The sequence below is a fragment of the Callorhinus ursinus genome, unplaced genomic scaffold, assembly GCF_003265705.2.
Source record: "Callorhinus ursinus isolate GAN/ISIS: 27379988/994484 unplaced genomic scaffold, GSC_fseal_2.0 scaffold20, whole genome shotgun sequence".
Classification (NCBI taxonomy): Eukaryota; Metazoa; Chordata; class Mammalia; order Carnivora; family Otariidae; genus Callorhinus; species Callorhinus ursinus.
This window is the reverse complement of record NW_027397082.1, coordinates 26,275,041-26,300,795: the sequence shown is the minus strand read 5'-3', so window position 1 is coordinate 26,300,795 and position 25,755 is coordinate 26,275,041. Positions and strand designations below refer to the sequence as shown.

At 37.9% G+C, this 25,755-nt stretch overlaps 1 protein-coding gene across 14 annotated transcripts in view; it reads right to left on the bottom strand.

The window, feature by feature from the left end:
* CPEB3 (cytoplasmic polyadenylation element binding protein 3) overlaps nt 1-25,755 on the bottom strand; it is a 187,099-nt gene that overhangs the window by 95,411 nt on the left and 65,933 nt on the right. For 11 of the 14 annotated variants that reach the window (XM_073904444.1, XM_073904451.1, XM_073904445.1 and 8 more), the window contains 2 exons: nt 20,018-20,177; nt 9,531-9,587 (listed from right to left, as the gene is read on the bottom strand). In XM_073904444.1, coding sequence (XP_073760545.1) covers nt 9,531-9,587; nt 20,018-20,177 — 217 coding nt within the window. The remainder of the gene's footprint in view (nt 1-9,530; nt 9,588-20,017; nt 20,178-25,755) is intronic. The other 3 variants (XM_073904448.1, XM_073904449.1, XM_073904450.1) reach the window with 1 other exon arrangement.

The window sequence follows — 25,755 nt, the reverse complement described above, 5'->3', positions numbered from 1 at the left end:
AGCCCCCTGGCCCCCGTTCCTTGTGTCCTCCCCATGAACAAGGCTCTTCTCATGTGGGAAGGAGGGTTCTTTCATGGAAGAAAATTATGGAAAAGAAATAACTTGAGAATTTGGGAAGAGCTCCAGCAACAAGGAATGCTCTGCTCATTCACTTCACCCCTGCCCTGACCTCCCCAAAACAGCTTCCTTTTCTGACCTGGACTTGGGAAAACTTCAGAGAATAAAGGCAGAGCATGCTTCAAGAGGGAAGAAAGAATAGAAGGGAAAGCATAGCATAGTCCTTATGCTACTTGATTCCTTCGTGCTCGGATAAAGACAGACGTTAGCAAGGAGGAGTGGCACTGGATCTCCCAAGAGGTAATTTCTAATTGTTCTTTTCCATCCACCCCTTGCCCACTGTTCACAGCCAAGTTTCATCCCAAATCAATTAAATTACAGTCTCTGGCACAGTGTTCACAGGTATTTTCTATTTTTATTCCCATTTTGACTATATAGCTGGGATTAAGAATTACTGCTAACTCTTTAAATTCCACATATAAGTGAAATGATATGGTATTTGTCTTTCTCTGACTGACTCGTTTCGCTTAGCATAATACCCTCTAGTTCTATCCATGTTGTTGCAAATGGCAAGATTCCATTCTTTTTGATGGCTGAGTAATATTCCATTGTGCATATGCGTGTGTGTGTTTGTGTGTGTGTATCCCACATCTTTATCCATTCATCTGTCAATGGATATCTGGGCTCTCTCCATATTTTGGTTATTATGGGCATTGCTGCTATAAACACTGGGGTGCGTGTGCCCCTTCAAATCACTATGTTTATATCCTTTGGATAAATACCCAGTAGTAAAACAGATGAACATGGGGAAGGGAAGGAAAAATAAAATAAAATGAAAATTGAGAGGGAGGAAAACCATAAGAGACTCTTAACTCTAGGAAACAAACTGAGGTTTGCTGGAAGGGAGGTGGGGGGGGGATGGGGTAACTGGGCAATGGCCATTAAGGACAGCATGTGATGTAATGAGCACTGGGTGTTATATGCAACTGATGAATCACTAAATTCTACCTATGAAACTAATTAGAAAAGAAACAGAATTACTGCTAACTCAAAAAGGAAAAAACAGGGACTAGGGGGAAAAGAGGGAAGCAGCAGAGCCTAGCATTTGTTAGGTGTGTATTTCTTGCCATGTCTGGTAACAGAAGCATTACACACTTGACCTTACTGTTTGTAAAGAAGGGGTTAATAATTTAAAATTAAAAAAACATAGATAACTTGTCTAAGTTCACAAAGCAAATAAGTGATGGATCTGGGATTTACATTCATATCTGGCCCCCCAAACTTCATTATTTCCACTTATATTGGGGGGAAACCCCCTTTAGTTAGATAACAAAGGTAAGTATGCAGAGGATAACAGAGAAGGCAAAGTTTCACCTACTTAACTTTACCTAGGGATCACTGTATACCAAGTTTTTGTTCAAGTCTCAGACTCCTTGTCTGCACATACTAAAGGCCTGAGTGGAAGGGTGGTTAAAATTCCTGCCGTTGGGGCGCCTGGGTGGCTCAGTTGGTTAGGCGACTGCCTTCGGCTCAGGTCATGATCCTGGAGTCCCGGGATCGAGTCCCGCATCGGGCTCCCTGCTCAGCGGGGAGTCTGCTTCTCCCTCTGACCCTCTTCCCTCTCGTGCTTTCTCCCATTCTCTCTCTCTCTCAAGTAAATAAAAATAAAATCTTTAAAAAAAAAAAAATTCCTGCCGTTGACAAGGAAGACTATGTTCTGAAAGTAAAACTGATCACTTTTGGAAATGCACTCATTCTCCACAATTAATAAAGTATTATTTAGCTAATGTTACTAAAGAAGCTAAATGAAACCTAAGTGATCTTTTCTGGAAAATCCAAGAGAGTAGAAGTCACACTAGATTAAGGGGCTGGTTGGCAGAATAATCTTTATGTCTAAGCCATAGATGACTACTCCTTGGCTGTAGGACATCAGCAAGTTCCTTTACCTTTTTCAGAAAATAAACATACTACCATGTTTTAAACAAGGCTGCAATAAAGACGAAATGAATGACCATGATTCTCAACTTTTCTATCAAAGTGCCCCCAAAGCAGAGGGAAACAAATCACAGAGCATTCTGAAAACTTCTTAAAATCTGAGGATACCCTTTAAAGTTGTCAGCTTTATCTTAAAAACTGCATATCAATTTCATATATCACTCTAACACATAACCCATGTTTTGTTTGGATAAGAGAAGAATCCTGGGGTAAAACTGGCGTTCAGGAAAGTGGATTTTGACCATGTCTGGCACCCCATTATATGCATTACGAAAGCACAGAGGTCTAAGAAAGCACTTTGTAAACTGTTAATTGCTAGGTCCGTATATATCATTACCATCTTCCAAAAGAGGAGTTAAAACAAATCTTTATTAATGGAACTAAGGTAGACCGGATATTCTCTAAGGCTGCTACACTGTGCTTTTCACAGTTTCTCTGAGCTATCTTCCCCTGTCTTCTGGTCTCCAATATTGAGTACCTACTGAGTAGGTTCGGCACTGCACTTGAAGCCAGTGAAGAGCTGTGAATAAAAGCTAGTCTCAGCTCTCTTGAAGCATACATATTAAAGACCAACATTAAATAATTAATTACAAGTGTGGTGAGTGCCATAAATGGGAAGTCCAGGTTCTACAGCCTACACAAGCGAAGAAAGCAAACAGAGAGGTCTGCAGGGTAAAGTAGGTAACTTTTCAGTTTCCTGTATCTTTATTACTGGGTCAGAAGCACCCAATTCCTAGCACTTTAGACATAGTCACACACACAAGGAACTTCTTCCAAAATCCAATTAATAAGTCAAGAATATTTCAGACTACACTTATTTTCAGTGTTCAATGTCAGACCATGTAGACTAGGTTTATTGCTCTGTTTTCAGGAAAAGTTTATTAAGCATTCAGAGCATAAACAAGGTGACAAGTAACATTAGAAAAACAATTTTCCCTAAGACAATGAATTTGTGTGTTTGTGCTAAACTAGTATAAAAATAATACAACCATTCTTAACAATTAAGTATTTAAAGCAAAGGTTATCACCCTCAACCTGGAGGCAAAAGGCTCTGCTCCTGCCTCCCTTGTCACCCAATCCAATTCACATAGTCTCTGGAACCTCAGCTTCCACATTTGTAAATGAGAAGGTCAAAATAGAAACAGCAATGCCTTTGGGTCCCCTACCACATTCACATACAGCATCCACTTAATATAGTTTGAAACTTGAGTACTTAAAAGTTATAGAACATTACATATCCCTATAGTTACTGTTTTTCATTTTTAAATTAGCCATCTTTTACAATATATTCATACCACAGCTGTATACTAATTTTACTCCTAAATCTGTTCATATGGAAACAACAGCACTAGATCTTGTCTCTAAAAGTTCAAAATACTCAGAGATGACGTCTTTAATCTGAGAATCTCAAAATAACTCCTTCACTATCTCATTACTCTGCTAAAAAATTATTTACTTATATCCACTCATGGTGAGCAGAAATACAATGTACTCTTCAAATTTTGGAAAATTCCATTTGGGATTCTAGCAAACCTGGCTCTCTTCCCATTTTGGCATAAAAGCATCATGTGTTCAGCTCCCTCTCGGCCACTTCCTCTCAGCTGAGCCTTTCCCCAAGGAGCTCACTACCAGCACAGAAAGAAAGGGAGGAGGAAGAGGAAGCCCTGCAACCACACCGGAGTCTCTGCCCAACTTGCAAGTTCAGAGAAAAACCCTTTCACATTTCCTCTTTTGATTCAACAAATGCTCTAGCAGCCCACAGTTCAAACAGAAATATAAGTAAAATCTTCCAAAATATTTTCAAGAGGAAAAAAGTGGAAGACAGCATAAACTAAAGCTCCAAGTTGCCTGGTGCCATCAGCTTTGCATAAGTTGTTTAACAATCAAAGACCTCAGAGTTTCTCAAGCAGGTGAACGTCTTTGTGGTTTAAGATATTAAAAATTTAAGTCTTCCCCTCTTGTAACTTATAATAGACTCTAGTTACAAACTGAAAGAGATCAGAAAACAAATGCCAAGAAGGCTTTTAATTTAAATAAAATTGAAACACTGTTACATTACAAAACTATTGTCTAAAAAAAATCATTTTCTGGTGTACCTTCTCTGAATAAGACTACGCCCCCTACTTTCCAAAAGTCGCAGTGATACCTTATTTGTACATGTACCTAATCTCATCTAAATCTCACAAAACAATGAAGTAGAGTATCCTAACTGTGCTCTCTCAGGTTCTTAAACAAGGAGAGATTTAGGAGATTCAGAGACTTGCTCAGCTAGTTGCCATCCTGATCACATGACTCCTCCAAGATCTAAGCCCTTACATTGGTCCTCTGAAAAAAGGGAGACAATATTACTTCAAAATATCCTTGAAGCTGTCATATTTTTGTCACTCTATATTAGTTTACATTTTCTAGAATTTCATATTAATGGAATCTCCTAGTACATACTCTTTGTCCAGCTTTTCAACTCAGCAAATTATTTTGAGTCATTCATGTTGTTACATGTATCAATAGTTCACTTCCTTCTATTGCTGAAAGTATTCCATTGTATCAATGTACCACAATTTGTTTATCCATTCTCCAACTGAGACACATTTGGATGATTTATAATTTTGGCAATCATGAATAATGCTGCTTTGAACATGTGCATACAATCTTTATATGGACATACATTTTCATTTTTGCTCTTAAGTAAATTCCTAGGAGCAGAACTGCTGCATCATATGGTAGGTGTATGTTTAACTTTGTGTGTGCGTATGTTAAACTTTTTAAGAAACTGCCAAAATGTAGCCTAAAACGACTACACCATTTTACATTACAAATGTTACAGTATGGCACCTTTAAGGTGCCAAACGTCACTAGAGATAGAGCAACTCTAGGCCCCAAAGAAGGCGCATGTCCCAAAGTCAGGGGACAGAGGCAGAGGCATTTCATACCGAAAAAAAGATTCATAAAAAAAGAAGTGGCATTGTACCCTGGTACAGTCATTGTAGCTTATGAGTGACTTGTAGGTGTGCTGCCTTAAATCACATCAGGAAAACATCTATTTAAAAACAACCAATATAATATAGACTCATATTTGGGAAGGCACACGCAAGGAAAAAAAAAATCTTTAAAAGGCAGCAATAAAGCTGATGCAAGCAATCACAACAGGAGCTCACCAGAGCATTATTTCCTAGTCAGGCACTATGCTAAGCTTTATAAGATTTATATATGGCCACTTGAGTGATCACTATCTCCATTTTCCAGGGAAGAAACCAGAGGCAGAAGAGTGAAGAATGTGGCCCTAAGGTCATATGGCTTGTAAGGCACAGAAGCAGAACTGCTTTTCGTGGCTACGCTAATTTACTGCTTCATCCTCAGGTTCTGCATGCCTTCCAGCCTGCTTGGAGGATGTCTTCTTGAAGCTGAATGATCCACCCCTTCAGCAATACTTCTCCCTGTATCCAATTTCATACTCATCAAGGAACTTTCTGATATTAAACTGGTTTTCCAAGCCCAATCTCTACTCGGAAAAAGAAGAGCTGACCAGTCAAGAAACATAAAGTAGATACACTTGGCAGTGATTGTCTCTTAGAGTAAATTACCAGACCAGGCATTTTGGTTTTGAACACTAATTTGACCATAAATTTGGTTCACCTGACTAATCATGGCGGTACCAATATCCTTTTCAGAGGATCATCATAAAAGAGGAAAAATCATCAAAATCAGGTATCAATCCTATACAAGCCCACAACTGCTAAGCTCAACTCCATACCTAAGAGTTTAACAAAACAAAACCAAAACCAAAAGGTACCGCTGGTGTTAGAAAAAATCTGATAGAACTACTACATATATAGGTGGAAGCATTTTCAGTAGCCTCCTTCCAGCTCCAGCAGGAAAAATAAAAATACATTATGCAAACTTCTAGTGTTTTTGATGTAAATGTGAAGAGATGAAAGGACAGAATTATTACAAAGTTAAGAAAAAATATATTACCAGTTTAAATGGAAGGGACATACTGCTTCAGAACTAATTTTATTTTGGAGATACCAGACAAGTGGCAGGTCTCACTGATAGATCAGAATTTCTTCCCCCAATCTTCCCTTCCATACTCCATAATGCTTAAGGACCTAATATTTTGGGGGAAAGCCAAAATTTAGATGTGTCTCTTAGTTTCCTCCCCAAAGGCGGGCCTGTTAATTCTTACTAGATTCATGGTCTTGAATAGGAAAAATCAGCAGATTCTTTGGTTTCACACAAATCTTGCTAGTTCTTCCATACCCTACATGTCTATAGGGTTACTGTTTTCTAAAGTTAGTGTCCTATCCTCCACTCCTACTTTCTGTCCTCTTGATGACATCAGTGGCAGTGATTCTCAGAGGAAAGTATAACTGGAAGACATGCTCTAAGAACACCAAAACATGGGAAATTGGCCCATTCAAAGCTGGGAAGTAGTACTGAGAAGTGAGAATTCTCACCATGGCACCTCTGTCATTCCCCTCAAGTCAGGAGAGGTTAGAACATGGTGTCTTCGGAAGAGATTTTGGTTTGGTAAGGTCAAGGAAATAAAATAAGGATGGAAGTTTTTTGAAGACACAATGAATGGCAGCATTATGTACAGAATTAGGAAGCATAGATTTTGTAAAGCAAAAAAAGGGGAAAAAATAAAGTAAAAAAGGGTAACAAAGAAGGAACTATAACTGACATTTTTTTTTTAATTTAAGCTTGATTCAATTCTCTTTAATTTTCTTAGCCAGTCCCTTCTTGTCTGAAAATACAATTCAACCCAGTCCCTTTCAATAAGCACCAATAAAGTTTCAGTGATTTCAATTATGTCTATATGAACGCTGAGGGGAAGGAAGGACAGACAAGTCACAGGACAATAACTGTTGGGCCGACAAATGGTAGATATAAAAGGAAAGACAATACATAGATGTGCTTGTGCATGTGTCACACGTGTAAGTCACTGGATGAGTTAGGCTCAACCACACAAAAGGGAAGAAAAGCTTTATCACAGCAAGTCTGTCAAAATCTGTAGGTCTCACAAGTATCTAGCAAGGAGGATATTTTGTTTATTCTGATCATTTCAAGTTGGAGTCAACTTTGAAAGAGAGCAAATGTCAAATTCTGGTTGTTTTTATGGTTGACTTTGAGGAGCCTACAGGGCAGCACCCAGAGTCATTTGAAGATAGATATACTCTCCTATTTGCCGTAATGTAGTAAATATGCGTAACTCATCAACATTTGATATAGATATTGGTACTTTAAGAAAATATTACATGGGGCGCCTAGCTGGCTTAGTCGATAGGGCATGTGACTCTTGATCTCAGGATCGTGAGTCCAAGCCCCACACTGGGTGGGCGTAGAGCTTACTTAAAAAAATAGTAAGAGTAGATGGGGCGCCTGGGTGGCTCAGTCCTTAAGCGTCTGCCTTCAGCTCAGGTCATGATCCCAGGGTCCTGGGATCGAGCCCTGTGTCAGGCTCCCTGCTCTGCGGGAAGCCTGCTTCTCCCTCTCCCACTCCCCCTACCTGTGTTCCCTCTCTCTGTCAAAAAGTAAATAAAATCTTTAAAAAAATAATAATAAAAGTAGAAAGTAAAAATAAGAAAATAAAAATATATTACAGACTCACAGAATCTTCATTCTGAAAACAATCATTAAAGATGACCTAATTCAGTCCCCTTCTCTTACAGATAAGGAAATCTAGAAGCTAAAAGGGGATTTAAGCATCATGCACAAACTGGAAAGAACATAAACAAAATCTTATTTAAAAGCAGAGAATTAAAGAGAATCAAATCAAAGAAAATCAAAACCTTTTAGAAAGAAAAGTGTCTTTTAGCTTCATTTTATACACAGAACAATGGTAAATTATATCCTCTCCCTCTTGCGAAAGAGGACTCATACCACAGCAAATCAGGTCTTTTCTAAAATACACACTCATCCTTTCAGGCAGACATTCTACCATACTGTTTTTTCCATTTACATTCAACTCTAGATCCCATCACCTCACTGAAGTGTTTCCACGAAGTTTCACAAAATTGCTGAGGCTCAGCAAGTTAAGCATGTTTATTAATCCTCACCCCAATGTGCCTGATTCTAGGGAAAAAAAATAGAGGTACCATAATCTAATGGTAAAGTGACCTTTCTTTTAGAACTTAGAAAATAGAGGTGGATAGTCTGGAATTTTTACAGTTTCCAAGACCCTCCAAAAGAGGGAATACTAGCTTTTTAGAACAAAATACACATGCAGTGGATTAGGACCTGCATCATCAAATTCTGCAAGTGGTTCTCAGCAGTGGCCACTGCGAGGCAGGCTACATGTCAGAACCAAAAGAAATGTGGAATACATATTTTAGAGATAACTTAGGTAAAATCTGCCCTAAGGAACTCCAAAGGTAGGAAGGAAAGGACTAATATTGTACACAGCCCTAGATTTACCCAGTATGTCTCCCATGTGTATCCACAGTCAGTCTGTATATCTGGGAGGATGACAGGGAGCAATTTGTTGTCACTCATTTAACAGAGGAAAAAAACCTAAGTCCTGAGAGATTCAATGGCTTTTATGGTTCTTCTGACAACTGACAATTTCTATTTAGAGACTGTTTTGCAAAGCTATTTGGTCCACAGACACTAGGAAGAAGAACTGATGCCAGCCAGACATTTCTTCCAGTATTAACTTATACAACGACTTTCTGGTTAATTAGGTTTTAATGCTCCAGAACTCAATCCAACAATTGCACTGACAAAACCATTTCTAACCTGCAAAGCTGCTGACCACCTATACCACACAAATTCCACTAATGGGAGACCCCTGATGTCCAGTTAGAAGCACCTATTGGCTATCTACCAAAATGAGAAAAGTCTGAGTTATATATAAATAAATTCATCTATTCATTCACATTCTCTACCTTACTCCCTCTCTCCCTTCACCTGGCTCCTTTCTTCCTCTCCTCCTTCCTTCCCCCACCCCAAAGGTATGCAGCAGGGGTCTGCAAACTTCTCTGTAAAGGGCCAGACGGTAAATAGTTCAGGCTTTTTGGGCTCTGCCACTGTGGCACAAAAATAGCTGGCTTTGTGGCACAAAAAATAAATGAATGAGCTTAGCTTTGTTTCAGTAAAACTGTAAAACCAGCCAATGGGCCAGATTTGGCTCAAAGGGCTGTAGTTTGTCAACCCCTAGTATAGAGTAGCAGCTCTCAACTTTTAGCCTGCATTAGAATCACCTATAGAATTTGTTAATACCCAGATTTCTCAGCCCCATCATTAAAGTTTCTGATGCAGCAGGTCTGTAGTGGGGCCTGAGATTTTGCATTTTTACTAAGTTTCCAAATGATGCTAACGCTGCTGGTCCAGGGACCCCACTTAGAGAACCACAGGGATAGAATAATGGTCTATCCCGCACTAAGTGGAAGGTTGAAATGTAATGCACAATTAAGAAAGTGAAAATTACATGCTGTAACCTTGACTGCTAATTTTATAGAATATTTCATATGAAGACTTACTGTTAAGTGCCATAATATTATCTGTTCCTGGATGATGGAAATTTATTCCCATGCGTCCTAAAAAATAAAATAATTTTATTTTAAGCACAAAGAAAAGAATGCTTAATTTCAAATACATTGTAAAAGATAAACATTATAAAAAGCTAAAACAGATTAATCTACAACAATACTATAATCTATAACAAGGCCATAGCAGTTACAACAGTTTTTAAATCAAGTCATAAAACATACAAATGAAAAAAAATCTTAAAAACAAAGCCAAAATCTCAATAACAAATAAATAAAACAAAATGAAAAAGAAGCTTCCCTTACAATATACTGAAATTTTAAAGCATCTCTCGCATTCCGATTTAAACATGCTAATTGGATTACGCATTTTATTTAAACAACCATTCACACTGCCCTTCAAATTCAAGCAGCAAAATAATGAATTCAAAGAAGTATATAAACTTGAAGCTTAGAGGAAATAAAAGATAAACGTTTCACAGTGGCTCAAAAATGCAACATAATTATCAGAATGGCAACCAGAAGAAAGATGGTAACATTTATACACTAGGTATAGTGGGGAACAACGACTGGCCTAAAAATCTAGAGTTCTTATGCTTTCCCTACCACTAACTAGTTTTATGACCTTGGGCATAATGCTTATCTCCAGATCTTCATTCTTATAGTAAGGTTTCAAACGTCTGCCCACACTGACTGGCTGCCTGTTTTTGTACACCTCTGAGCTAAGGATCATTTTTACATTTTTAAAGGGTTGTAAAAATAAAAACTAAAAAACAAAGAATAATATGTGACAGAGACCGCAGGCCTAAAATATTTTCTCTCTGGCCCTTTACAGACAAAAGTTTGCCAACCTCTGGTCTATAAGATGGTAAGTCTGAAACAGATGTTTTAACGAATATCCTCCAGGGTTAAGAGTGCAAGATGCACACAGTTGGTATGTTTTTCATGAATTATTTGGGAAAAGGAAGTGGATATATTAAAAGAATAATGAAAGAGAGAGCCTTATATGGAAAAAAATGTATTTAAGTTTTCTTGACCAAGCTCTTCAACAAAATAATTGTTGATACAGTGCTTTTTGTATAAAGCTAATACACATATGACCTTGGTTCTGCAAAGGTCTTCACGTCCAATAAGATCAAAGGTTATCATGAAATTCTCAGAAAAATGTCAATTTTATGTCATTACTACTGTTTAAATACATGTCAACAGTATGGGGGGGGGGTGATACAGAGAATGCTGGAGATATGGAAGTGATTGACTTTTACGACAAATACAGTGTTATAAATAATTGCAAAAGGTCAGTCATCATTTGGTATTAATCTCTGTTGTGGGGTCCTGGAGGCAAACAGCATTATGGAGCTCTTCTGGCCCCAAAGAGAAGAATCACAGTGGCCAAAACAGAGCATTTGCTTCAAATAAAAAGGGGGAATAATGAACTCTCAGCCAAATCAATTTTTTGCCTCGACAAGGCCATCCTAATCTCTTAAAAACCCTCAGGTCACAGTAATTATTGAAAGGTCATTTCACATTAAGGGATAAGGAAAAAAAAACTCTCATAAGTGTAATGTTACTTGTACTGTTGGGTGCGTGTGTGTGTATGTGTGTATATGAGAGACAGAGAGAGTAATTAAGAATGGAAAAATCATCAACAATTGATGGATTCTAAGGAGATAATTCTAATTTTACGATGAAGCACTATAGGACTGTCAATAAAAATTATTTTTAGTTTTTATTATTTTAAACTTATTAGGAGAAAGATATTACATACATTTATCTCTAATTTTATGGAAACTATTTTGCTAGCATTTATATTACAGTAAAATTATTTTTTAGAATATATTTAAAATCATCCTATTAGTAAAGAACCATTTTTTAAATAATAAAATTGCCTGTTTTATTTTTTATTGATTTCATAGATCTTTTTATATTTACTAGAAGCTAATTGTGAGGAGTTTCAGAAACTACCCATTGTTTAAAGACACATTTAACAGTATCTATATATGTAATTACTCTGTGTCTTATGTTTTTCCAGCTCCTAAGTCATTTTAGAGTCTCTAAAGATTATGGTCTACCCCATATGCAACGAGTGCTACCTCCTACCACAACCTTGATCAAAACCTATAATAGGAAAATTTGTCCTGAGAATAAGACTTATGGCTCAGTAGGGAGAATTTACATTGTGGTTTTTAGTTAGCTGTATGAATATTCTATTATTTTCAGATAATCAAGACCTTATTTTGGATTCATTACCACCAAATAATAACATCCATAAGAACTAGATGTGACTTACTCATTGTATTCTGAGATATCCAAATTTAACAGTAAATAGACAGTCACTGGAAAGGATGCCTAAAAACCCAACAAGAGTTCAAAATCACTGTCCAGCAGAACCTAAGGAAATGGCATATAGAGATGGTCTCTTCAATCTCTGACCAAGGAATATTCAGACGTGGGTATGGTTTCTAAAAAGCCAGGAGTGTCCCCTAAAATAATAAAGGGTTACTAAGAAAACTAAACAAGCCTTGGGGCACCTGGGTGGCTCAGTGGGTTGGGCATCCGACTCTTGATTTTGGCTCAGGTCATGATCTCAGGGTTGTGAGATTGAGGCCCACATCTGGCATCTGGCTCCAGGCTCAGCATGGAGCCTGCTTGGGATTCTCTCTCTCCTTCTCCCTCTGCCCTTCCCGCCCCTCTAAAACAAAAACAAAAACCAAGCAAGCCCAAATTTAGCTGATCTTCATTAAACTTCTTTTATTTACTGTGCTACAATCGTTTATGGTAAAGAATTATGTGGTTTTAAAATCGCTACATCAAATAATAGTTTTTATATATTTCTGGAACCACTGCTGTTCCCACACTTCAAGGGTACCCCTCTCTGCAGTCCTCCAGAAGCTGGGTCCTTTTGGGGCTCTTTCCAGGTCTTAGGAGTTTTCAGCTTGAAAAGATGAAACTGAAAGGAAGCTCAGTAGCTTTCTGATTATCGTCTCCTAGCCCACACTGATGACTTCCAATTCAATCTTTCTAAAGATGCAGCAAAAAAAAAAAAAAAAGAGCCTTAGGCAACGTTTTGTAGATGAAGGCATCAGGATTTGCTGAAAAGCAGAAAACTTTTTGCCTTTCCTGGTATCCTCCCTGATTCTGTTAGTGTTTCTGACTTCAGTGGCTATCTGGATCAACATCATCCACAAAAGATTTTATAAGAAACTCTGTGTCATGCCAGACCCATCAGAACCAATTATTTAAATACAATGTTTCCCAACTAAATGCAAATTCTTTCTAGTAAAACCACACTTATGGCTTCTTTAAGCTACTTTCTTTACCTCTTCAAAAATTAATGTTTAGATTACAAAATGCAATATATTTTCATCAGAGAAAGATTAGATGATACAAAAAAATGCAAAAAATAAGATCACCAATTAAAGACAAGCTCTGTTAACATTTTGATTTATAGTCTTCCAGTTTAAGTAGTGCTTATGTGTAAAGATTCTTTTCTAAAAGTAGAATTATATTTTTTCTTAATATATTTTGCATCTTAAATTTTATAGTGATTATGAGATTTTGAAGGAGAAAATATATAACAGCAAAAGAAAAACGGATTCCAAATTCAGATGAGGCCATTTCTTTTTTCTTCCTTTTGTCCAACAAATACTGCTGCTGCTTAATCAGCTGTGAAAATAGAATCAAGTGTGTGACATCTGGTGATTTTTGTTAATGCAGTCTGGTGCTGCCAGCGTGACATTTTGTCACCTGTCCATGGTCTGCTATTTTTAAATTGTTCTTGTCAGCCAGCTATCTTTTAAGTGTGGTATAAAATATAAGGTTTCGAAAACTGAAAGGCATACTTGGTTTTACAGAGTTAAATGATGCTGTGGAAATCTGAGACTGTCCCACTTTCCCCACTGCACAGGGCCTGATAAATGGGGTGAGGGGATGGAGGGAGAGGCTGGAAAATAGGGTTATGTATGTTTATTCAGACTGTGAAAATCACAGTCTCATAAGCTCAAGTCACATTCATATTTAAGAGGCTAGTTATAAAAAAAAAAAAATGACCTCTACTGTTATTCAAAGTTTCAGAGTCCAACCAACCTATATTTTTATATGTCCAAAATAAAAACTGGAAATTTTATGAATTCATAATTATGAAAGTCACCTCTTCACTTCTGCAATATGTTACGAGATGGGGAACAACTGCTGTATCTTCCTCTAATCATCCCTATTTGCTCTAAAAAAGTGAAGTCCTTCAGAGACCTTCACGTAATAGAATGTAAGTGCTGTATTCTAGAAAAGGTTATAAGAAAAATGCATATTCTGCTGGGTTGTATTTTCCACCAATTTTCTCTATAAAATCGAAGATACATTCCTTCAGAAAAGGTATCCACAAGATGAAATATTGTATTATGTAAGAATACAGTAAAATGGTGTTTTAAAGTCCTTTTAAGGAAAAATGATAAAATTTTGGCACTAAAGTATTCTAAATATGTTCCAAAGAACCAAGAAGCAAAAGCTATGAGCTTAGACCTGAGGTCAAATTCCAGTTTCTTTTCATACCAGTAGTGGATAATTTTTGGCATGCTATCAATCCTTTGTTCCTATGTTTCCTCATTTCAGGCTATACTCTAAAATAGTTAAATCATTTGTTTAAAACTCTCAGATAGGGGCACCTGGGTGGCTCAGTGGGTTAAGCATCCAACTCTTGATTTTGGCTCTGGTCATGATCTCAGGGTCCTGGGATGGCAGGTGTGTCGGGCTCCGCACTCAGCAGGGGCTCTGCTTGAGGATTCTCTCTCCCTCTCCCTCTGCCCCTCCCCCTGCTCACGCTCTCTCTAAAATGAATAAATAAATCTTAAAATAAATAAATAAATAAAACTCTCAGGTGATTACACTGCTATATAGAAAGGACCACTGGGTAAATTAATGGGAGATATTTATTTTAAAAAAAAATCACTCAACTTGTATTTACTGTCCTCCTCTTGTATAGAAACAGAACAATCACTTCTTGCTAACTCAGAACCTGTGCCCCAAACAATTTGTGGACTCTGCTAACTTGTATATAAGACAAACTGCTATGGGCCAAAGGTAGGTAGCACAAAAATAGGACTGGAGCAACAATGCACGTAAGTAAAGAGACAGCATATTTTTCTGAAACAAGGGAACCCTGACATTCCACAAAAGGGGCCAATTTTGTGAAAGGCTATACAATACTAAATTTAAATTATGATGAATAAAGAAAAATGCTTCCATAATACCAAAAGGGTGGCATTTATTTCTTCCAAGTTTCTGTCAATTTAAATGTTTTAAAGCACTATTATAAGATAGCTATTTTTTTCCCCAGATTCAGTATACGTTTGAAAAGCAAACCTTTCAATATCAGTTCTCAACCAACACCTGCTCTTTTCATTTTTCAAATTTCAGTTCCATGAATAGTGAGGAAAGAGAAAATTCAAATATATAGAAATGTTTCATCAGGTACTACCCCCAAGCAGTCAGCCAGGTCTACTCTTCTGTTGTAAGAGGGAGACTACATGGCATGACGGAAAGGGGACTCTGCCAAGATATCTGCTATATTGTGCTACCCCAACCAGGGGATGGACCTTGCCTCACAATGTCACCTACACTGCCCAACACTCTGTAGTTGGTATTTCCCTATTATTCCTCCTTTCATCACTCTGTACTCTTTGAATGTTAATCCTAAGGGAAGCTATGATTAATCAAACCTAATGACCCTGGGTTTTCATAGGGGTTCCCCAGTGGCTAGGTAAACTTTCATCATTAGTAGCAAGCTGGGGAACACCTATAAGAAGGGTACAGAGATGAACTTTTTCCCTATCTTTACAGCAAACAATTTTTTAAAAAGATTTTATTTATTTATTTGAGAGAGAAAGCATGAGTAGGTAGGAGGGGCAGAGGGAGAGGGAGAAGCAGACTCCCCGCTGAGCAGGGAGCCCAATAAAGGGCTTGATCCCAGGGCCCTGAGATCATGACCTGAGCTGAAGGCAGACGCTTAACCGCCTGAGCCACCCAGGGGCCCGCTTTTTCCTGATCTTTAATCCTTCCTCTCCCAATGCAGAAATCCTTTTAATCGTCATAGTTATAAGCAAAGTTGTGGACTTCCTTCCCTTCAGCCCACCTGAAAAGAGGACAGAGGACAATTCTTCTCCCCTAGGCCTCACTCATATCTCTACAACCCCAAGGATTTCTGCACTCAGAAAAGAAAGGACAGTTTTCACTAGTCGATCACCCTTCTCAAAACCATCTTTCTCATTTCTTGGAGGCAATCTCTCAAATAAACAATAGGAAAGGTCATACATAATATGGTAAGAGACAATGGATAATTATTAATATGTTACTCTGTTAAAACCAAGAACTGTAGTTTGATATCTTTAAGAAGCCAAAAAACATTAGTCTAATTTTTTATTTAAATAAGGGTGCTGTGACCTGATCAACACTACGAAACGCATTCCTCAGGTGCTGTGAAGAAAGCTCAGTTCAACTTTTCCTCTACATTACTTGACATTTTTATCATGGGGGAGGAGGTAGAGACCTTTTAATATTTCCTACAAACATCTTCAAGGCTGACTTGGTTTTACTGAGTGTAAGTATAAATGTGATTGAAAAACTGTTAAAGTTCTTTACTAGAGGTACCTGGGTGGCTCACTCGGTTAAGTGGCTGCCTTCCGCTCAGGTCATGATCTCCAGATCCTGGGATCGAGGCACACATCAGGCTCCCTCCTCAGCAGGGAGTCTGCTTCTCTCTCTCTTTCTCCCTCTGCTCCTCCCCCTGCTCCTTCTCTCTCTCTCAAATAAATAAAATCTTTGAAAAAATAAAGTTCTGGGGCACCTGGGTGGCTCAGTCATTAAGCGGCTGCCTTCAGCTCAGGTCATGGTTTCAGGGTCTTAGGATCGAGCCCCGCATCGGGCTCCCTGCTCAGCGGGAAGCCTGCTTCTCCCTCTCCCGCTCTCCCTGCTTGTGTTCCCTCTCTCGCTGTCTCTCTCTCTGTCAAATAAATAAATAAATAAAATCTTTAAAAAAAAAAGTTCTTTACTAAAACAGAAGTCTTATTACTTTCTGAACTTCCTATTCTGTCATTTCTCCCACTAAGCATTTTTTCCCCTTGATTCAAGAAAACAGTTGAATAAAGGGATTTCTCATTGCATACATTTTTTTTTTTTAGGTTTTATTAGAGAGAGAGAGAGAGAGAGAGTGGGAGAGGGAGAGAGAATCTGAAGCAGACTCCACACTGAGCTCAGAGCCAGATGTAGGGCTCGATCCCACGACCATGAGATCATGACCTGAGTTGAAACCAAGAATTGGACACTTAACCAACTGAACCACCCAGGTGCCCCTCATTGCATACATTTCTAAGATGAAATCTTGCTATGAACATATTTTATCAAGTTCATTTTAAATACATCATGAAGTACTTTACTTTTCATGAATGTGATATCCTATTATATTTTCTTTACATGATTTAGATACACAATTTTGGAAGCCAACATAACTTAGGATTATTTTCCTTTCTCCTTCAGGTAATTTTTTATAATGACAAAATGTTTATCTTTCAATAATCACTACTTATCTATGGCAAATACAAAATTTTGACAACTTGAATTTGAAAGTTTTTGACATTTAGCTACAGTCTAGCTAGAAGGAAGTAAATATTGTAGGAATATAAGGTTTAATTTATTACCCAGGCCAAGCAGTAGCACACCACTACCGCTGCCAGTCAAAACTAACTAACTAAATAAATAACATCTGAGCAGTTTCTCGCCTCAGGAACTTTATCTGACCTTTGCAGCCACTCCATGAAGTGGGTGCTTTATTTCAATGATGAGGAAACTAAGGCTTTGAAGAGGCTAACTGATTTATCTAGATCAACAGTCAACTACAGGCAGAGCCAGGATCGAAACCCAGGTTTGAATGACTGCAAAGTCAGGGTGAGTTGAAATTTAATCTCCTACTAAGAGAATATAAAAATGCCTGGAAAGATGTTAATAAAAATAATAATCTTTGCTATCTCTAGGTAGTAAGTCTCAGATTGTTTTTTCACTTTCCTTTTCGTTTTTGTAACGTACTATTTGAAATTCCCACACTAAGAAAGTTTTTTTTTTCCCTAAAGAAAATCAAGCTCCAGGAAAAAAAACAAAACAAGCATACAAAAAACCTATGATTCTGTAACTTGAGTTTTGAAGAAACACTCAAAAAAGTGTTCCCATGGTCAAGTGGGAGAAGAAGATATTAAAGGTAGGAGGAAAAACAGGATGGAGTGGAAGGAAGTGTTTTTGGACAGACTCATAGGGAAGCCACATGGTACGTCCCCTAGCCTACCACCTTTCTCTTAAGCTCTATTCACCTAGATGTCTACATCTTTTGACCCAGAGATCTTCTCTATGAATTTACCTTAAGGAAAAGCTAAGTGCAAGAACTCATCCATGGCAGCATCACCTATTGTGGGGAAAAATCTAGAAACAATCTAACAGTCCAAAGCTAAGGCCTATTAATAAATTATAAAGATCAGATAAAAACAAGGATGTTTATCATATAAAATATACAAAAATAAGGATACACTATCACGTTTATTTTTTTGTTACATTTTTGTTATATTTTCTCCACTTTTACAGTCAAAAATTACTTAAAATATTTCCTTTAAAATGCCAGCATAATTATGTTATTAGAAGTAATAAGGATCAAATACATGGTGCCATAAGCCAGATCTAAAAGTCTCCCAGCTGGAAAAGGGAAGCAGGAAGCTCCAGCACTCTACCCAGAGGACAACGACATGGTGATGTAATTGACCATGGGAAGCAGTTCATTCATAGGAAATCAAGGTGGGTGGTATGATGAACAGAGAAGTTGCAAGCATATTAAGGCTGTAAAAAAGTACATATTATGCGCCTTCCAACTTATTAGGACATATTATAAGTACAATGCAAAAGACTTTTACAGATGAAACCTCACATTTACAAGTGTGGCAGAGAAATATATGCAGAGGTAGTTGGACATGCATTAAAAAAGGGGCTACTAAAAATGGAATAAGGTATTTACCCCATAGTGAAGTACCCTCTTTACACTTTGCCACAAAATTCTGGAAATTCACAAAATTCTGGAAAATTATTTACAAACTATAATGTAAGATCCTTTCATAATCTTTTATTGCTAGAAGAAAAGAATACAGACTAAGATAAAACAGGTATGCATAAAGAACAAGGGCTGAATATTTTAGAATAATTAGGAGAGGCTTATAGCTGTTTGTGGTAGAAAAGGAAGACAAATGCAGCCTTAGAAATACTAAAAACACGAAACAGTCTGTGAATATCGTTTTTTTTTTAACACCATTCTCACTTCTAAGTGAAATATGCTCTAAATTATCATATACCTAATCTTACAACTGACGTGGTAACGGTGACTAAATATAACAATGAGTAAATGAGAGATTTTTTTTTCTACTTCTGACGGCCTTAAAATACAGCTTTTTTCAAATCCTTTATTTTCTTCATAGCTAGTTAACTACCTTCTTTTCCCTGGAAAATTGAGGAGAGCAGCAGAAAATCATGAGTGTAACAAGAAAATGACGAAACGGATTTCTGAGGTGGCTTGAGGAAATGACTATCAGGTGTTCATAGTCAGTCACACCCTATTATATAGGCCTGGAGAGAACCAGAGGGGATCAAATTCCTCACAGCTCCAGAGAACATAAGGGTTCAAACAAGATGGGCATCCTTGTGGCCAACTCTTCAGTTTTCAGATATTTAGGCTCTAAACCTAAGTGGATATTTCCACAGGAAATTTCCACTATGGTATTTTAAAATATCACAGGGCCCCTGAAAGTCCTATAACACATAAAAAGAACTATCTGTAATTAGGAATGTAACATCAACCACTAACCTGAATTTACATGGGCTCTAAAAATAGGAAGTCCTAACACTGCTGACCTTGGGACTTTCTGCCTTATATTTAACCCAAAACATTTACACATTTTAAGACATTTTCTTTCTGTTTTAGCCTTAGAGAATGTGAAAAATCACTGGCTGCTCTTAAGTCTGTGGAGTGATACTTCCTATACAAGGAAAGTAATTATATTTTAATAAAATGGAACTTTTTTCTATGAAGTTTTCTGAAGTAGTCTTTGGAGACTGGTTTACGAAATCTAACATTTTCTTGCAGTATACTTTGACTTAAATGAATTATCCAGGTTCAGCTAAGGATTCCAAATGCACCAAGCCCAGAAAACTTGACTTCTGGTCTCATGCTACCCAACACATGCTTCTGCCAGACATTATGATTAAAGCAATCAACCTTGATTATTGTAGGTAGCTGAACCCAGGTTAAAAAAAAAAAAAAAAAAAACAACTTTAAATACATTCCACAATGCTTTACAGAAGCAAACAAAAACAAATGGAAAAAAAAAGAAAAAAAATCACATTAAAAAGCTGATTTTTGTTTAAAACACCAAGCAAGGAATGGACATATGAATATTCCTAACCTGCAAAATGATTCCTCCACATTATATCAGCGAAACTCATTGGTGGGCCACTGGGAGGGTAGTGTTTACCTTTCAGAGGCTCATGATCAGTCCTTATCATATCCATTAAGGAGTTCTCCAACGAATGCAAGTTAAAAGTGTCATAGGGCCTACTCCGGTCCTAAAAATAAAAACACAGAACAAGACAATACATAAAATTACTTCATAAAATTAGTACTATATAGTTTGCTTCTTGCCATGGATTGATGACATGAATCAAAGTTCCAGATAGTTCTAATAACACACATTCTTTTCATAAGAACAGTGATTGGCAACATTAAGCTTAATACAAGTTTCTATAATTAATTGCATCCTTTTCCCCAATGTTCTTTAATGTATATGTCCCACTACTTCAGACTTTCTCTCAAAGAACTTAAGAAAGTAAATTCAAAGGAAAGAGTCAAGTCAACTGACTTTGCCCTGAGCCCTTCACCCCAGCCTCCGCTGTCAAATAAACATTCTATGCAAATGAACAGAGAATTTTTTATCTAGAGGAAGTCCCTAATTAAGAACTCTCAAGTCTACGAACAGAATCACTTTCCTGAAAAATCAAAAGGTGACTGTAATTATAATCTAATTTTATTGGGTATCTTTAATATTTAATACAGATAAGTTCCATACATTAGATATACTCTATAAAACTTAAAATGTGTTCAAAGTACTACTAAAAATAACTTTTGAAAAGCACTCACATGAAAAAACTTTAACCCAAGATAGTGTTTTCATGATGCTAGAGTCAAAAATATTTTGAAAATAGAGCGCTAACACAAACTAAGTGAAGAAAAATCATCGTTCCACCACATTTCACTTGAGCCCATGGAAGACTATCATGTACAAATTATTTTTACTAGTCTGAGCTAAAGGGAGGCACAACTCATGGCTTAACATTACAGAATAAATCACATTACAGATTTAGTTTGCTTTTGTTTAAGAAAAGCAAAACAGGGGCGCCTGGGTGGCTTTGTCGGTTGTATCGGACTCTTGATTTTGGTTCAGGTCGTGATCTCAGGGTCTTGAGATCGAGCTCTGTGTGGGGCTCCGGGCTCAGTGCAGAGTCTGCTTGAGATTCAACCTCCCTCTTGCCCTCCCATGCCCCCCGCACACTCACGTGGGCTCTCTCTCTCAAATAAATAAATAAATCTTTAAAAAAGAAAAGCAAAACACACATTTCAACAACCACACCAAATCAAACTATAGCAATGAGAGATTATTTTCAGGGTCCTGGACAGTCTACCCAGCCCTGCAAATGATCACTTATCATCTCCAAAGAACAACAATAATAAGTAACTGTCTGGATAAGCAAAATGGAATATAACAGGTAAAAAGCTCAACTTCAGTGACCATTTTCTAGCTTAAGTCTTAACTCTTGGGAAGCTGTTTTTCTTCTGGTTTCTGGAAAGTATGACTGTATATCTATTCAGGGAAGCAGAAAGGAAAGTGGTATTTCTGCAGCACTGAGCATAAAGGAAGAATCAGAGGGTTATTGAATGAATGAAAGCAGTATGTATACATGCAGATCCTAAGAAGAACTGAGCACCAGGAGGCAAGAGCGCTAGAATAACTACTAACAACTGGGGACTCTGAGTACCATCATGATCTACCTCTCCAGTTTGTGCCTGAAATTCTTCCCTTTATACAAACGAGAGGACTGAGCTAGAGTATTTCTAATATCCCTTACAACTCTATACTTTTTTTTTAAAGATTTTATTTATTTTTTGACAGAGAGAGACAGTGAGAGAGGGAACACAAGCAGGGGGAGTGGGAGAGGGAGAAGCAGGCTTCCCGCTGAGCAGGGAGCCCGATGTGGGGCTCGATCCCAGGACCCTGCAGACACTTAACAACTGAGCCACCCAGGCACCCCTACTTTTTTTTTAACTCAGAGATGAGGAGTAGGGGTGGAGGGTGCAGATGTTTTCAAATGCCAGAGACAGAAATTCCATTTTTACAAACCTTTAATGCACAAGTCAAGGGTCAACTCCTGTACTAGGCCCTAGTGATTCAGAGATGAATGTTGAAACCCAGTCCCTATGTACAAGTAACTAGTAGGAGAGAGACATAACCAATTAAAATAAGAGAATGACAGGTGTTTTGACAGGGAATATGTACAGTACAATGGAAACTAAGACATCTATTTCTTAAAGAACAGGTATGTATTATAATTTTTTAAAAATCACATTCTGAAAAGTCCCAGGTCTCCTGAATCTGACCAGGTATAAGGCCTGTCTTAGTTATTCTCAATGGTCTTCAGTATTCTCATTGGTAAAATGGGATCTTACCTGTGAAGATTAGGTTGAAATTAATTATTTTACTCACATTGTGTTTGCCAAAGAGCAAGCATTCAACATTTCTTAGTTTACTGCCACTGCCCCCCTCACTTGCTACCTCCACCCCATTTTTTTCTTTCCTTTTTTAAAAAGATTTTATTTATTTATTTGAGAGAGAGCATGAGTTGGGGGGTGGAACAGAGTGGTAGGGAGGGGGAAAGAATCCCAAGTAGACTCCACGCTGGGCTGGGAGCCCAAATGGGGCTCGATCTCAGGACCCTGAGATCATGACCTGAGCCGAAATCAAGAGTTGGACACTTAACCGACTGAACCATCCAGGCTCCCTCCCCATTTTTTAAACACTCATCAATTATTTGTCTACTGTTGGATAAGAAAGAGACTTGGAATATTTTCTTTGGTTCTCCATTTTGGTCTCTATATAATTGAAGAAGGACTTTTCTTTTACCTTTAAGGTCTTCCTGCAGATCATTTGTTTTGTGCTGGGTTCAAGTTATCAGTGGAAACCCCAATTACTTAAGGAGTAAAACTGAATTTCCAGAAATGTGGGCTTATCTATCTCTATAAGAGGTATCATATTTTTTGTCCAGAAGAAAAGCCACAGGTAAAAAAAAAAAAAAAAAAAGAAGTATACAGATGAGAAGTCAAAATGACAACCTATTTCTGGCACTGACAATCCTGGAATGGATGGGAGCCTTCTAGAGAGTGTGTGTGTGTGTGTGTGTGTGTGTGTCTCCACTAGGAGCCTTCTAGTGTGTGTGTGTGTGTGTGTGTGTGTGTGTGTGTGTGTATGTCTCCACTAGGAGCCTTCTAGTGTGCGTGTGTGTCTGTGTGTGTGTCTCCACTAGGAGCCTTCGTGTGTGTGTGTGTGTGTGTGTGTGTGTGTGCGTCTCCACTAGGAGCCTTCTAGTGTGTGTGTGTCTGTGTGTGCACGCCTTCTAGTGTGTGTGTGTATATCTCTACCCTTCTAACTAGAGCTCTGCAGGCATGGGACTGTTTCAAAAAAGACTGATAAGGTGAAGGGACTATAAGAAATGGCTGTTTGAAGGCACTCAAGAATCTTTCCATTCAGGACAGTTTATTTTTTTCATTTAGTTCTTGATATAATCCTTCAAGGTAGATAACAACATACTCATTTCACACATGAGGAAGGTGAGGTTCAGAGAAGTTTCCAGCCTGGATCTAACCCCAAAGCCAATACCTAAGGAGTATAGACACAAGCCTGAAGAAATTGATCTAGTCCATACAGGATAGTTAGTAAATGAAAGCTCTACAGAAGCACAGCATTGCCTCTAACTACCAAAAATGACCTTCCTGGCAAGATGGTAGTTGAGTCCCCATCAGAAGATAATATTGGATTATTAGATGACTACCTGTCAGGAAAATTGGAGGGGGTGTTTGGGTGGGGACTCATGCATCTGAAGTGGTACTCAAACCTGTCAGATCGTCAAAATCACATGTAGAATGGTTAAAATGCAAGTTCCTGGGCTCCAGCTAAAACCAACTTAGTCATAATTTTAAAAGAAATAAGTGTCCCAGGCGGCTCTTTTGACTGGCTAGATTTGACAGCCACTAGACTGGATGATTCTTCAAGTTAAGCCTTTACACCTGTACCTGATCAGTAAAATGAGATGGTTAAGTGAGGGAGGGACTAGAAGCATAGCAGCAGAAAGAAACAAGCCTGGCTACTTTGCCAAGGGTCAGCTTTACAGTCTTTTGACTGTGGGGTAGAAAAGCAATTGGTGGTCTGGCACTTATAAGTACATACTCTGAAATCAGCCACCTGATTTTCAAATTCTGGCTCTGCCAGTTGCTGGCATGTCACTCTGAACGAGTTTCTAAACCTTGGTTCAACTATAAAATGATGATAATTTTCCGTATGGCTATTTTTAGTACTAAATGACAGAATGTACAACAAGGCATCTGTACAGGGGTGGCTACTGGAATATTAGGGAGAACACAAAGAAACTTCTATGATGCCACCTTAGAGTACTGGGATATATTTAAAAACCCAGAGGTTCACTAGTGCTCAACAGATGAAAAGATGACAGGTGAAATGCAGGACAAAATTTGCACAGGCTTCTTAACTGAACAAATGTCAATGCAGAGACTTATTTTCTCATTAAAATTTATCTATGCCTCACTGATTCATATTTGCAGCGTACTATTCATCCTGTTTGTTTTATAAATAAACGTTGCTAAAAATAACTGATTAACCAGGAAGCCTGCAAGAAACAGAAAAAGGACAGAAAAACTACAAAATTTGTAGTGAAATTCAAGCAGAAATCATACATAGAGAAAATGAGACCATAATTTATCATTCAACAACAAAAGTTAGAAGTGGCAACTAACCTCTTCTCTAAGTTTTTTTTTTTTAAATAAGATTTGGTTCTCAATATAGGGAAAATAAGGAAAACATCTTTTTTTCATTTGTTTTTAACAAGCAAACACACCAAGAAGTATTAGAACATTTATAAATAATGCATCCCATTATTGACTCTTTCTTTGAAGATAACCAATGACAAGTGCTATCAGTTGTACATAGAAGGAGCCCACTCCATTGTACAGTTCACTAGCCCTGCTTATTTTCTTCCCTCAGCTTGACTTAATATTAGTAAATTTATCAGGTATTTAATATGTGCTTGCCACTATTCTAAGCATGCTAAATGCATTCCCTCACAACTCTATTTTATAAATTAAGCAATTAAATCTAGGAGAGATTAAGTAACTGGCTCAATATTACAGGGCAGTAAGCAACAGAGCCAAGGCTCCAATCCACTCAAATCCAGGCTGTGCTCTTAAGGAGTCTCACTCTACTGCCTCCCTGACTTCCTCCTACTCCCTCTACCTTAAATCCTTTTCACAAACACTCCCTCAACCTAATCCTACCACATTCAGAGAGGGGCTTCTTTGACCACCACCCTGCCCCATAGGCAACCTAATTAATCCTCACTTGCCCTTAGTCACTTACTCTTATTCGAATGACAGTTAAACTCAAGAAGTAGTTTATCTACCCTCTAGCATTGCCACGGGCCACCTCCACCAGCCCTATCCCATTCACCTGCCCTTTTCTTGGGAGAGAAATCTAGGCCCCTTTTCTACCGTTTCTGGCTTATCCCCAGACATACCCTTTCCTAGAGATACAAGATAGAAGGCTCTAAGGGTCCAACAACATCTGGGAAAAAAGCAGCTCCAGAACCAAATGATAAAATTAATCATGGTGTTTATTATATGGTAGCAACTGGGCTAAATGCTTTGTAGCCATGATCTCAATCCTCACCACAACCCTACAGGGTCAGCATTATCTCCATCTCACAGAAGAGAAAACTGAGGCTCACAAAGGTTATGTAACAGCTCAAAGTCACAAAGCTAGGCAGAAATCTGGATGTGAACCCAGGTCTGTGACTTTGAAAAGTC